This window comes from Eschrichtius robustus, chromosome 1 (genome assembly GCF_028021215.1).
Source record: "Eschrichtius robustus isolate mEscRob2 chromosome 1, mEscRob2.pri, whole genome shotgun sequence".
Lineage (NCBI taxonomy): Eukaryota > Metazoa > Chordata > Mammalia > Artiodactyla > Eschrichtiidae > Eschrichtius > Eschrichtius robustus.
In genome coordinates this window covers 91,786,174-91,800,693 of record NC_090824.1, presented here as the reverse complement: position 1 = coordinate 91,800,693, position 14,520 = coordinate 91,786,174, and the positions used below count along the sequence as shown (strand labels likewise).

General features: G+C 39.0%; 2 protein-coding genes across 3 annotated transcripts; both read left to right on the top strand.

Moving 5' to 3' along the window:
- Window positions 1-7,536: 7,536 nt before the first annotated feature.
- LOC137759506 (S-adenosylmethionine decarboxylase proenzyme-like) lies at window positions 7,537-8,858 on the top strand. 2 transcript variants are annotated; one of them, XM_068535814.1, is made up of 2 exons: window positions 7,537-7,711; window positions 7,943-8,858. In XM_068535814.1, the coding sequence occupies exons 1-2, from the start codon at window positions 7,594-7,596 to the stop codon at window positions 8,761-8,763; spliced, it is 939 nt and encodes a 312-aa protein (XP_068391915.1). In that variant the 5' UTR covers window positions 7,537-7,593; the 3' UTR covers window positions 8,764-8,858. The 2 variants fall into 2 exon arrangements, with proteins under 2 accessions (XP_068391915.1, XP_068391906.1); XM_068535805.1 differs by lacking the exon at window positions 7,537-7,711 and having other exon boundaries at window positions 7,926-8,858.
- On the top strand, window positions 8,773-10,211 carry LOC137761857 (aprataxin and PNK-like factor). The gene is made up of 2 exons (XM_068538939.1): window positions 8,773-8,904; window positions 9,072-10,211. Exons 1-2 carry the CDS (start codon window positions 8,773-8,775, stop codon window positions 9,912-9,914), a joined length of 975 nt encoding a protein of 324 aa, XP_068395040.1. The 3' UTR covers window positions 9,915-10,211.
- The last annotated feature ends 4,309 nt before the right edge of the window (window positions 10,212-14,520 follow it).

Below are 14,520 nucleotides of genomic sequence, written 5' to 3'. Positions count from 1 at the left end.
GTAAGAAGGTTGACTACCCTGAGAACACCAAGCTGTGAAAGACTCAAGCCATGTGGAAAGACGTGGAGGATGAGATACATTGAGAAGAGAAAGAGAGGGCAAGGAGCACCAAGATGCCAGGACATGTGACTAAAGGAGCCATCTTGGATATCTGTCTGCAGTCACATAGGAGACGACAAGTGAAAACCACCCATCTGAGCCCAGTCAACCCACAGAACCTTGAAAGATAATAATAATAAAGATAATAATAATAATAAATTGCTGGGAATTCCCTGGCGGTTCAGTGGTTAGGGCTCTGCGCTTTCACTGCCGAGGGCCCCGGGTTCGATCCCTGGTCGGGGAACTAAGATCCCACAAGCTGTGCAGTGTAGCCAAAAATAATAATAATAATAATAAATTGTTATTTTGAGTTCTACATTTAATTATAATTTGTAATGCAGCAATAGCTATCCAGAACATGGTCAAATTGTTTAAATGTTCTGTGCATATTTAAGAAGAATTAAGAACTGTAATTTCAAGGTGTGATGTTCTATGTGTCAATTAAGCCAAGTTCACTGGTTTGTATATCCAAATATATATCCTTAGTGATACAGTTTGCATTCCATAAATTACTGAGAGAGGTATTTTGAAAAGCTCTCAATATGATTCTGTATTTGCCTATTTCTCCTATTAGTTCTATAAATTTTTGTTTTATTTGAGGCTAAGTTATTAGGTTAGTATAAACTTAGAGTTGTATATCTTCCTGGTGAACACAATCTTTTATCATTCTTACTGAAGCCCGCACGCCTACAGCCCACGCTCTGCAACAAGAGAAGCCACCACAATGAGAAGCCCGTGTACCACAACGAAGAGTAGCCCCCGCTGGGCTTCCCTGGCGGCGCAGTGGTTGAGAATCTGCTTGCCGAAGCAGGGGACACGGGTTCGAGCCCAGGTCTGGGAAGATCCCACATGCCACGGAGCAACTAGCCCCGTGAGCCACAACTACTGAGCCTGCGCGTCTGGAGCCTGTGCTCTGCAACAAGAGAGTCCACTATAGTGAGAGGTTCACGCACTGTGATGAAGAGTGGCCCCCACTTGCCGCAACTGGAGAAAGCCCTCACACAGAAACGAAGACCCAACACAGCCAAAAATAAATAAATAAATAATTAAAAATGAATATCTGCTTATAAAAAAAAAGAATCACTCATCTATAGTTTCTTATATGTCTTTCAGAATTAAAAAAATAAATAAAATAAAAGAGTAGCCCCCGCTCACCGCAACCAGAGCCCACGCGAAGCAACGAAGTCCCAATGCAGCCATAAATAAATAAATAAATAATTTTTAAAAATAAAAAAATAAACAGGGCAGTCTGACTCTGTGCTCTTAGCTACTCCTTTTTATTGCTATTGAGATGTGATGCCCTCTCCAGTGCAGAGGAGATGAGTGCAAGTAGCATTTAGGAGCATGTTTGCTTGGCATAATGAAGAAAGCAAAGTAGGAAAAAAAAAAGAACAGATGGGTATTCCAGGAAAGATCTGTATATTTTAATAAAAGTATTAAAAAAATAAAAAATAAAAATAAAAAAAATAAAAGTATTAATAGCTTAAAGTGGGTTCTCCTGGTATAGAGTAATAACAAGATGATAGATACATCACTGGGCCACTAGGCCCTTCCTTTGAGTCCTTCAGGGAATAACTCATGTTAAATAGGAAGTTATGCTAAATAGTATTTCTGGGAATAATTTGTACCTCATTAAATTTTATATACACATAGGTGTGGAAGGTCCCTTAGAGATCAGTTATTCCAGACCACTCGTTTATAGTATTAACAGTTATTATCTTTGGAGGTAGAATTCTAAGGGCCTTTTACTTTTTATATTATTTATTTACATGCCATTTAATTTTTTATAGGAACACATCACACATAATGAGAAAAATAAAAGAGTTAGTCCTGCTAAGACAATTAAATGGGAGAAAGAATAGTCTTTTCAACATATGGTACTAGAACAACTGAATATCCACATGCAGAAGAATGAATTTGTACTCCTTCCTCACACCATGAACAAAAATTAACTTGAAATGAACCACAGACCTAAATGTAAGAATTAAAACTATAGAAGTCTTAGAAGAAAACATAGGACTAAACTTCATGATCTTGGTTTAGGCAAAGACTTCTTAGATACAAAACTAACAGCACAACCAACAAAATAAAAATAGAAAAAGTGGATTTCATCAAAATTAAAAACTTTTAGGCTGCAAACAGTGCCATCAAGAGAGTGAAAAACAGGTCTCTGGCGTTTGAAGCTGATGCTCACAACAGTCGAGCTCCATGCCATAGCAACAGAAGGTAGCTATGAAATTACCACAAGACTATGGGAGATCATCTTTGGGGATCTTATGAAGAACTTCTTATGAAACAAGATTCAAATTGGCTTATTCTAAGAGGTAAACATACCATAAGACCTCTGCATCTGTTGTGAAAATCAAGGATAGCAATGTTGCTATGCCATGAAATGAGAGAATGAAAATTTTCTTTGACTCTCAACTTTGCTTGTCTGGCCGTGTGGCTGACAGGGTCTTGGTGCTCTGGCCAGGTGTCAGGCCTGAGCCTCTGAGGTGGGTGAGCCGAGTTCAGGACATTGGACCACCAGAGACCTCCTGTCCCCACATACTATCAATCGGCGAGAGCTCTCCCAAAGATCTCCGTCTCAACACTAAGACCCAGCTCCACTCAACAACCAGCAAGCTCCAGTGCTGGACACCCCATGCCAAACAACTAGCAAGACAGGAACACAACACCACCCATTAGCAGAGAGGCTGCCTAAAATCATACTAAGTTCACACACACCCCAAAACACACCAACAGACGCAGTCCTGCGCACCAGAAAGACAAGATTCAGCCTCATCCACCAGAACACAGGCACCAACTCCTCCACCAGGAAACCTACACAACCCACTGAACCAAGCCTTACCCACTGGGAGCAGACACCAAATACAATGGGAACTACGAACCTGCAGCCTGAGAAAAGGAGACCCCAAACATAGTAAGTTAAGCAAAATGAGAAGACAGAGAAATACACAGCAGATAAAGGAGCAAGGTAAAAACGCACCAGACCAAACAAATGAAGAGGAAATAGGCAGCCTACCTGAAAAAGAATTCAGAGTAATGATAGTAAAGATGATCCAAAATCTTGGAAAGAGAATGGAGAAAATACAAGAAACCCTTAACAAGGACCTAGAAGAACTAAAGAGCAAACAAACAATGATGAACAACACAATAAATGAAATTAAAAATTCTCTAGAAGGAATCAATAGCAGAATAACTGAGGTAGAAGAACGGATAAGTGACCTGGAAGATAAAATAGTGGAAATAACCACTGCAGAGCAGAATAAAGAAAAAAGAATGAAAAGAATTGAGGACAGTCTCAGAGATCTCTGGGACAATGTTAAATGCACCAACATTCGAATTACAGGGGTCCCAGAAGAAGAAGAGAAAAAGAAAGGGACTGAGAAAATATTTGAAGAGATTATACTTGAAAACTTCCCTAATATGGGACATGAAATAGTCAATCAACTCCTGGAAGCGCAGAGAGTCCCATACAGGATAAATCCAAGGAGAAACACGCCAAGACACATATTAATCAAACTATCAAAAATTAAGTACAAAGAAAAAATATTGAAAGCAGCAAGGGAAAAGCACCAAATAACATACAAGGGAATCCCAATAAGGTTAACAGCTGATCTTTCAGCAGAAACTCTGCAAGCCAGAAGGGAGCGACAGGACATATTTAAAGTGATGAAAGGGAAAAACCTACAACCAAGATTACTCTACCAAGCAAGGATCTCATTCAGATTCAACGGAGAAATTAAAACCTTTACAGACAAGCAAAAGCTAAGAGAATTCAGGACCACCAAACCAGCTTTACAACAAATGCTAAAGGAACTTCTCTAGGCAGAAAACACAAGAGAAGGAAAAGACCTATAATAACAAACCCAAAACAATTAGGAAAATGATAACAGGAACATACATATCGGTAACTACCTTAAATGTAAATGGATTAAATGCTCCAACCAAAAGACACAGACTGGCTGAATGGATACAAAAATAAGACCCATATATATGCTGTCTACAAGAGACCCACTTCAGACCTAGGGACACATACACACTGAAAGTGAGGGGACGGAAAAAGATATTCCATGCAAATGGAAATGAAAAGAAAGCTGGAGTAGCAATTCTCATATCAGACACAATAGACTTTAAAATAAAGACTATTACAAGAGACAAAGAAGGACAGTACCTAATGATCAAGGGATCAATCCAAGAAGAAGATATAACAATTGTAAATATTTATGCACCCAACATAGGAGCACCTCAATGCATAAGGCAAATGCTAACAGCCATAAGAGGGAAAATCGACAGCAGCACAATAATAATAGGTGACTTTAACACCCCACTTTCACCAATAGACAGATCATCCAAAATGAAAATAAATAAGGAAACACAAGCTTTAAATGATACATTAAACAAGATGGACTTAATTGATATTTATACGACATTCCATACAAAAACAACAGAATATGCTTTCTTCTCAAGTGCTCATGAAACATTCTCAAGGATAGATCATATCTTGGGTCACAAATCAAGCCTTGGTAAATTTAAGAAAACTGAAATTATATCAAGTGTCTTTTCTGACCACAATGCTATGAGACTAGATATCAATTACAGGAAAAAAACCTGTAAAAAATACAAACACATGGAGGCTAAACAATACACTACTAAATAACCAAGAGATCACTGAAGAAATCAAAGAGGAAATTAAAAAATACCTAGAAACAAATGACAATGAAAACACGATGACCCAAAGCCTATGGGGTGCAGCAAAATCAGTTCCAACAGGGAAGTTTATAGCAATAAAATCTTACCTCAAGAAACAAGAAACATCTCAAATAAACAACCTCACCTTACACCTAAAGCAATTAGAGAAAGAAGAACAAAAAAAACCCCAAAGTTAGCAGAAGGAAACAAATCATAAAGATCAGATCAGAAATAAATGAAAAAGAAATGAAGAAAATGATAACAAAGATCAATAAAACTAAAAGCTGGTTCTTTGAGAAGATAAACAAAATTGAAAAACCATTAGCCAGACTCATCAAGAAAAAAAGGGAGAAGACTCAAATCAGCAGAATTAGAAATGAAAAACGAGAAGTAACAACTGACACTGCAGAAATACAAAGGATCATGAGAGATTACTACAAGCAGCCATATGCCAATAAAATGGACAAATTCTTAGAAAAGCACAACCTTCTGAGACTAAACCAGGAAGAAATAGAAAATATAAACAGACCAATCACAAGCACTGAAATTGAAACTGTGATTAAAAATCTTCCAACAAACAAAAGCCCAGGATCAGATGGCTTCACAAGTGAATTCTATCAAACATTTAGAGAAGAGCTAACACCTATCCTTCTCAAACTCTTCCAAAATATAGCAGAGGGAGGAACACTCCCAAACTCATTCTAAGAGGCCACTATCACCCTGATACCAAAACCAGACAAAGATGTTACAAAAAAAGAAAACACAGGCCAATATCACTGATGAACATAGATGCAAAAATCCTCAAGAAAATACTAGCAAACAGAATCCAGTAGCACATTAAATGGATCATACACCATGATCAAGAGGGGTTTATCCCAGGAATGCAAGGATTCTTCAATATACACAAATCAATGATATACACCATATTAACAAACTGAAGGAGAAAAACCATATGATAATCTCAATAGATGCAGAAAAAGCTTTTGACAAAATTCAACACCCATTTATGATAAAAACTCTCCAGAAAGTGGGCATAGAGGGAACTTACCTCAACATAATAAAGGCCATATATGACAAACCCACAGCCAACATCGTTCTCAATGGTGAAAAACTGAAACCATTTCCACTAAGATCAGGAACAAGACAAGGTTGCCCACTCTCACCACTATTATTCAACATAGTTTTGGAAGTCCTAGCCATGGCAATCAGAGAAGAAAAAGAAATAAAAGGAATCCAAATTGGAAAAGAAGAAGTAAAACTGTCACTGTTTGCAGATGACATGATACTATACATAGAGAATCCTAAAGATGTCACCAGAAAACTAGTAGAGCTAATCAATGAATTTGGTAAAGTAGCAGGATACAAAATTAATGCACAGAAATCTCTTGCATTCCTATACACTAATGATGAAAAATCTGAAAGAGAAATTAAGGAAACACTCCCATTTACCATTGCAACAAAAAGAATAAAATACCTAGGAATAAACCTACCTAAGGGGACAAAAGACCTCTATGAGAAAACTATAAGACACTGATGAAAGAAATTAAAGATGATACAAACAGATGGAGGGATATACCATGTTCTTGAACTGGAAGAGTCAACATTGTGAAAATGACGATATTACCCAAAGCAATCTACAGATTCAATGCAATCCCTATCAAACTACCAATGGTATTTTTCACAGAACTAGAACAAGAAATTGCACAATTTGTATGGAAACACAAAAGACCCCGAATAGCCAAAGCAATCTTGAGAAAGAAAAACAGAGCTGGAGGAGTCAGGCTCCCTGACTTCAGACTACACTACAAAGCTACAGTAATCAAGACAGTATGGGGGACTTCCCTGGTGGTGCAGTGGTTAAGAATCCACCTGCCAATGCAGGGGACATGGGTTCGAGCCCTGGTCCAGGAAGATCCCACATGCCGTGCGTGTGCAACTAAGCAACTAAGCTCGTGTGCCACAAATACTGAAACTGCACTCCAGAGTCTGCAAGCCACAACTACTGAGCCCACATGCCACAACTACTGAAGCCTGCGTGCCTAGAGCCCATGCTCCGCAACAAGAGAAGTCACCACAGTGAGAAGGTCGCACACCACAAAGAGTAGCCCCCACTCACCAGAACTAGAGAAAGCCTGCATGCAGCAACGAAGACCCAACGCAGCCAAAAATAAATAAATAAAATTTTAAAAAATAAAATAAAAAAATAAAAATTCTAGAATTAAAAATTAAAAAAAAAAAAAAGACAGCATGGTACTGGCACAAAAAGAGAAATATAAATCAATGGAACAGGACAGAAAGCCCAGAGATAAACCCACACACATATGGTCACCTTATCTTTGATAAAGGTGGCAAGAATATACAATGGAGAAAAGACAGCCTCTTCAATAAGTGGTGCTGGGAAAACTGGACAGCTATATGTAAAAGAATGAAATTAGAACACTCCCTAACACATACACAAAAATAAACTCAAGTCCCACAGTATGGCCGGCGACATTAGCTAGCGCTTGCTCTACTCTCTCTAACAGGGAAACAGCGGACTACAAGAGACTGAGCTGTATCTGCCTCTATTTCCAACAGACTCACGTTCAACTTTCGCTCACAAAAAAAAAAAAAAAAAAAAAGCCGGGAAAATTTATTAACCCTTTTTTAAAAAAAGTTAATATAAAATTATAGCAAAAAAGGAGCCTGAACTTTAGTAACACAGCTGGAACAATCCGCAGCGGCGGCGGCAGCGGCGGGAGAAGAGATCTAATTTAGTTGATTTTCTGTGGTTGTTGGTTGTTCGCTAGTCTCACGGTGATGGAAGCTGCACATTTTTTCGAAGGGACCGAGAAGCTGCTGGAGGTTTGGTTCTCCAGGCAGCAACCCGATGCAAACCAAGGATCTGGGGATCTTCGCACCATCCCAAGCTCAGGCAGTCCTGTAGCAGACTGCTGCAGAGTGGGGAAACTAAAGCCTTGACTTTCTAGCCAGAGGACCAAGAAGCAGGCCATCTTCACTACCACCCCAACCCCGCCCCCTCACCTTGAGCCAGAAGTTGTTGTGGAGATTATGGAGAGAAAGAGGTGAAGAAGATCTGAGTGGGACATACTTTTGAAGGATGTGCAATGTTCAATCATAAGTATGACAAAAACTGACAAGCAGGAAGCTTATGTACTCAGTGAGAGTAGCATGTTTGTCTCCAAGAGACGTTTCATTTTGAAGACATGTGGTACCACCCTCTTGCTGAAAGCACTGGTTCCCCTGTTGAAACTTGCTAGGGATTACAGTGGGTTTGACTCAATTCAAAGCTTCTTTTATTCTCGTAAGAATTTCATGAAGCCTTCTCACCAAGGGTACCCACACCGGAATTTCCAGGAAGAAATAGAGTTTCTTAATGCAATTTTCCCAAATGGAGCAGCATATTGTATGGGACGCATGAATTCTGATTGTTGGTACTTGCATACTTTGGATTTCCCAGAGAGTCAGGTAATCAATCAGCCAGATCAAACCCTGGAAATTCTGATGAGTGAGCTTGACCCAGCAGTTATGGACCAGTTCTACATGAAAGATGGTGTTACTGCAAAGGATGTCACTCGTGAGAGTGGAATTCGTGACCTGATACCAGGTTCTGTCATTGATGCCACACTGTTCAATCCTTGTGGGTATTCAATGAATGGAATGAAATCGGATGGAACTTATTGGACTATTCACATCACTCCAGAACCAGAATTTTCTTATGTTAGCTTTGAAACAAACTTAAGTCAGACCTCCTATGATGACCTGATCAGGAAAGTTGTGGAAGTCTTCAAGCCAGGAAAATTTGTGACTACCCTGTTTGTAAATCAGAGTTCTAAATGTCGCACAGTGCTTTCTTCGCCCCAGAAGATTGAAGGTTTTAAACGTCTTGATTGCCAGAGCGCTATGTTCAATGATTACAATTTTGTTTTTACCAGTTTTGCTAAGAAGCAGCAACAACAGCAGAGTTGATTAAGAAAAATGAAGAAAAAACGCAAAAAGAGAACACACATAGAAGAAGGTGGTGGCTGCTTTTTAGATACTGATACCAAGGGCCATGCTTTCCATAACCACCACCTTGTAGTTACAGAAAGCCCTATATGTAATGATAGTGTAATCATTTTGAATTGTATGCATTATTATATCAAGGAGTTAGATTAAAAAAATAAATAAATAAATAAACTCAAAATGGATTAAAGACCTAAATGTAAGGCCAGACACTATAAAACTCTTAGAGGAAAACATAGGCAGAACAGTCCATGACATAAATCACATAGCAGGGAAGAAAGCGATTAATTTCATCAGGAAGTACAGAAAGTATATCAGCAGAGCAAGACACAGGAAAAAAGTGCAAAAATGCTGACCAGGAAGAGTCTATCATTTCATCCAAGGAAATGTCACAGTCATTTTCTGCGATCACGTTAGATAACACAGAGGTAAATAACATGATGACTAATGCACAGAGAAATGAAATCCCAGTAGAGGAACTTGGTAAGGTTCCTGAACATAAAATCACCACTAAGGGAACAGCAAATAAAGACAGCAAGGTGAGGAGTTGTTCTGAGAGTTGTTTGAGTGCCCAAGGCAAGTCCTTCCATGAGGAGCCTCAAAGATCTCATCCTGAGTCTGGCTCTGATCCCTCCGATCCTGAAACTTTGCATGCAAAGGCAGCTGGTTCAGTTCCACAGGGTTCTGAAGAAAACAAGGTCAAGAGGACATCCTGCATATATAGGGCAAACTGCTATAGGAAGAATCCTGTCCATTTTCAACACTTCAGTCACCCTGGTGATAGTGATTATGGAGGTGTACACATCACGTGTCAAGGTGAGGCTGATGACCAGCCCGAATGTCCCTATGGAGCATCTTGTTATAGGAAGAATCCCCAGCACAAGATAGACTATAGACTTAGTACATTTCCAGTGAGAAACATTTCAGATGAAGATGACAGTGTTGGGCAACCCAGTGAGTACAACCTGAATGACAGCATTATAGATGATGAGGAAGAAGAATATGAGCCAACAGATGAAGATTCCGACTGGGAACCAGGAAAGGAAGACCTAGAAAAGGAAGATATGGAAGGGCTTTTGAAAGAAGCAAAAAAGTTTATGAAAAGAAAAAAGTAACTCTTCTCTGCAGTAATATATGGCTCATATTTACCATTTCTTTGTGGAAAAATAATTCAGGAACTAAGGAAGCACTTAAGTGATAATTGTTTTCCTTCTTTTTATAGTTATGACTTTACTATTGACTCTTTACAAGTGAAACACTAAAATGTCAGCCTTCAGTGTAGTGGATGGAATTTGTTTTGTTGCTTTGCTTTTTCTATCCTATTTAAAGCATCTGGAAATAAGCAAACAGAGAGTTAAAAAGAAATAATTGATATTTTTCATGTACTTTGTTTGTTTATAATAAAAGTAAAAGCCATAGGTTGCACACACACAAAAAAAAGATCCTTTTTGACTCACTTCCTAGAGAAATGGAAATAAAAACAAAAATAAACAAATGGGACCTAATGAAACTTAAAAGCTTTTGTACAGCAAAGGAAACCATAAACAAGACAAAAAGACACCCCTCAGAATGGGAGAAAATATTTGCAAATGAAGCAACTGACAAAGGATTAATCTCCAAAATTTACAAGCAGCTCATGCAGCTCAATATCAAAAAAAACAAACAACCCAATCCAAAAATGGGCAGAAGACCCAAATAGACATTTCTCCAAAGAAGATATGCAGATTGCCAACAAACACATGAAAGGATGCTCAACATCACTAATCACTAGAGAAATGCAAATCAAAACTACAATGAGGTTATCACCTCACACCAGTCAGAATGGCCATCATCAAAAAATCTACAAACAATAAATGCTGGAGAGGGTGTGGAGAAAAGGGGACCCTCTTGCACTGTTGGTGGGAATGTAAATTGATACAGCCACTATGAAGAACAGTACGGAGGTTCCTTAAAAAACTAAAAATAAAACTACCATACGACCCAGCAATCCCACTACTGGGCATATACCCTAAGAAAACCATAATTCAAAAAGATACATGTACCACAATGTTCACTGCAGCTCTATTTACAATAGCCAGGACATGGAAGCAACCTAAGTGTCCATCGACAGATGAATGGATAAAGAAGATGTGGCACATATATACAATGGAATATTACTCAGCCATAAAAAGAAACAAAATTGAGTTATTTGTAGTGAGGTGGATGGACCTAGAGTCTGTCCTACAGAGAGAAGTAAGTCAGAAAGAGAAAAACAAATACTGTATGCTAACACATATATATGGAATCTAAAAAAAAAATGGTTCTGAAGAACCTAGGGGCAGGACAGGAATAAAGATGCAGACATAGAGAATGGACTTGAGGACACGGGGAGGGGCAGGGTAAGCTGGGACGAAGTGAGAGAATGGCATGGACATATATACACTACCAAATGTAAAACAGATAGCTAGTGGGAAGCAGCAGCATAGCACAGGGAGATCAGCTCGGTGCTTTGTGATGACCTAGAGGGGTGGGATAGGGATGGTGGGAGGGAGACGCAAGAGGGAGGGGATATGGGGATATATGTATACATATAGCTGATTCACTTTGTTATACAGCAGCAACTAACACAACAATGTAAAGCAATTATACTCCAATAAAGATGAAAAAAAAAAGAAATTAAAAAAAGAGTCCAAATATAGAATGGCAATTTCATAAAAGCTTAATTAAAAAATAAATTTATACATAAAAATAAAAAGGAAAGTGAAAAACAACTCACATAGTGGGGGGAAGTATTTACAAATTATATATATAAGTGACTTGTATCCAGAGTATATAAAGATCTCTTATAACTTAATAATAAAAAGACAACCCAAATTTAAAATGGGCAAAGGAAGAAAAACATAAACAAACAAACAAAAACAACAGAACAAATAAAATGGGCAAAGGACTCGAATAGCTATTGGTTGGCAAACTTGGGAGCTTCCCGGGTAAAATCTGTAACTGGTCCCCCTACATGGAGGGTAAGGAGAGACCAAAGGAAAAGGCAGACCATTGCAGATTAGAAGATGGCAGTTTCAATAAGCAAGGGAAGTGACATATGAGGCTTGTCTTGTGTGGCCGCAATACGAGTAGATCTCCACACCCATCCACTGGAATCTTAGAAGTTTATAAAGAGTCCTTAACTGGGTTCAGTCACGTATATTGTCCAGATGGTCTCAACAACACATTACTCTCTCAAGGATGTGTCCTTTTTTTTTATTTTATTTTATTTTTTGGCCGCACAGCACGGCATGTGGGATCTTAGTTCCCTGACCAGGGATTGAACCCACACCCCCTGCACTGGAAGCACAGAGTCTTAACCACTGGACCGCCAGGGAAGTCCCAAGCCTGTGTCCTTGAAAATGGCTCCCACTGTGGGAACAGTGGGCAGAACAAACATTCCAAAGATAGGGGATGGGGTGGTAAGCTACTGACCCCAGGTCCAGCTCGCAGGTCAACCAGTGGTCACATCCTCTTGATGACCAACTATGTCCCCAACAATAGACATCAATGAGATACCACTTCACACCCACAAGGATGACTATATTCAAAAAGATAGATAATAACAAGCGTTGGTGAGGATGTGGAGAAACTGGAACCCTCACACGTTGTTGGTGGATATGTAAAATGATACAGCTACTTTGGAAAACAGTTCGGCAGTTCATCAAAATGTTAAACATAGTTTCCATGTGATCCAGCAATTTCATTCTTAGATATATACCCAAGAGAAATGAAAACACACATCCACACAAAAACTTGTGCATGAAATGTTCATAGCAGCGTTATTCACAATAGCCAAAAAGTGGAAACTCAAGTATCCATCAATTGATGAATAGATAAATAAAATGTGGTATGTCCATACAATAGAATACTACTTGGCGATAAAAAGGAATAAAGTATTGATACCTCATGCTATAACATGAATAAACTCTACATTATGCTAAGTGAAAGAAGTCTGTCACAAAAGAGCATGTGTTATATGATTCCATTCATATAAAATGTCCAGAATGGGCAAATCTACAGAGACAGAAAGTAGATTAGTGGTTGTCTAGGGCTAGCAGTATGGGTGTGGGAGAGGGGCACGGGTGCTGACTTCTAGTGGGCAAGAGGTTCCTTTCTGGGATGATGAAAAAGTTCTAAATCAGACTGTGGTGATGGTTGCACAACTCTGTCACTATACTAAAAACCATTAAGTTGTACCCATTAAATGGGTGAATTGTGTGGTATATGATTATATCTTAATAAAGCTGTTAAAAAGAAAAAAATTACTATTCCATTAAATTGATACAATATGATTTAAGGTGCCATTCTATTAATTCATTATCAAATACTGAGGTCATTTTCAGTTTTTCCACACTGCTGAGTAACAGCGTAACCAAACATTCCATTTGAAAGAACTATTTTCTACTAAAGTTGCTATAAATCTAATAGACATGTAATGTCACTAAGGTCACCTTTATAACTTCAAGATTAATACTTTACAGATGTAAAGAACTAGTTATCTTCCACACAATTATCTTCCATAAAACAAGGTCAGTAGCCTGTTCTTAAGTCTCATTTATGGTTAGTTTGGCAGTAAGAGACACAAAAATATAGTGCCTTAAACAAAGGAGAGGTTTATTTCTCTGTCACATAAAATTCTAAGGCTTCCCTGGTGGCACAGTGTTTAAGAATCTGCCTGCCAATGCAGGGGACATGGGTTCGAGCCCTGGTCTGGGAAGATCCCACATGCTGCGGAGCAGCTAAACCCGTGCGCCACAACTACTGAGCCTGCACTCTAGAGCTCGCAAGCCACAACTACTGAGCCCACATGCCTAGAGTCCGTGCTCCACAACAAGAGAAGCCACCGCAATGAGAAGCCGCGCACCACAACAAAGAGCAGCCCCCACTCACGGCAACTAGAGAAAGCCCGTGCACAGCAACAAAGACCCAACACAGCCAAAAATAAATAAATAAAATAATTTTTAAAAAAAGTCTAGAGGTAGGCAACCTAGGGCTGGGGTGGCAGATATCTCCACAATGTCCTCAGGACCCCAGGCTCCTTTTAGTCTACTGCTTTGCGAATCGTAGAGTATGCTTTTACAGTTCAAATAGTAGCTATCACATCCCCATTCCAAGCAACAGGATGAAAGAAGCAAGAAAAATGAGTGGAAGGAAAAGGGCAACAGAGGGGATGTGCCAGATGTCTTTAAGAAAAGTTCCCAGGGAATTTCCTGGTGGGCCAGTGGTTAGGACTTGGCGCTTTCACTGCCAAGGGCCTGGGTTTGAGCCCCGGTCAGGGAACTAAGATCCTACAAGCCACGCAGCGCAGACAAAAAAAAGAAAGTTCCCAGATGCCATTTCTACTGTGCATCCATTGACCAAAACATTGTTACACAGCTATACTTAATTTCATGTGAAACTGAGAATATCATCTTTATTCTAGGTAGCATGTGCCCAGATAGAAAGTAGGGGTTCTGTCATCATGGAAGAAAGGGAAACAAACAGACATTCAGAAGTTAGTAGCAGACTCTGCCAATGACTCATAGCTTATCTAATGACACAAAACCCTACCAAAAGCTAGAAAGAAAAATAATCTGATCACGAAGGATGAAATAAATAAGATGAACTAAGAACTACACACTAAATAAACAGTATGAGGAATGACTATGCCTAATAGTGAAAAGCATCATAGGAGACATGTTTGCAAAAGGGTAGAGAAAT

Excerpts from the sequence above, each read along its gene's own strand:
- LOC137759506 (XM_068535814.1), top strand. The coding sequence starts at position 7,594 with ATGGAAGCTGCACATTTTTTCGAAGGGACCGAGAAGCTGCTGGAGGTT. Across the intron at positions 7,712-7,942 it reads CACCATCCCAAGCTCAGGCA|CTTATGTACTCAGTGAGAGT; the intron begins GTCCTGTAGCAG and ends ACAAGCAGGAAG.
- LOC137761857 (XM_068538939.1), top strand. The coding sequence starts at position 8,773 with ATGAAGAAAAAACGCAAAAAGAGAACACACATAGAAGAAGGTGGTGGC. Across the intron at positions 8,905-9,071 it reads GCCCTATATGTAATGATAGT|GGAAGAAAGCGATTAATTTC; the intron begins GTAATCATTTTG and ends ATCACATAGCAG.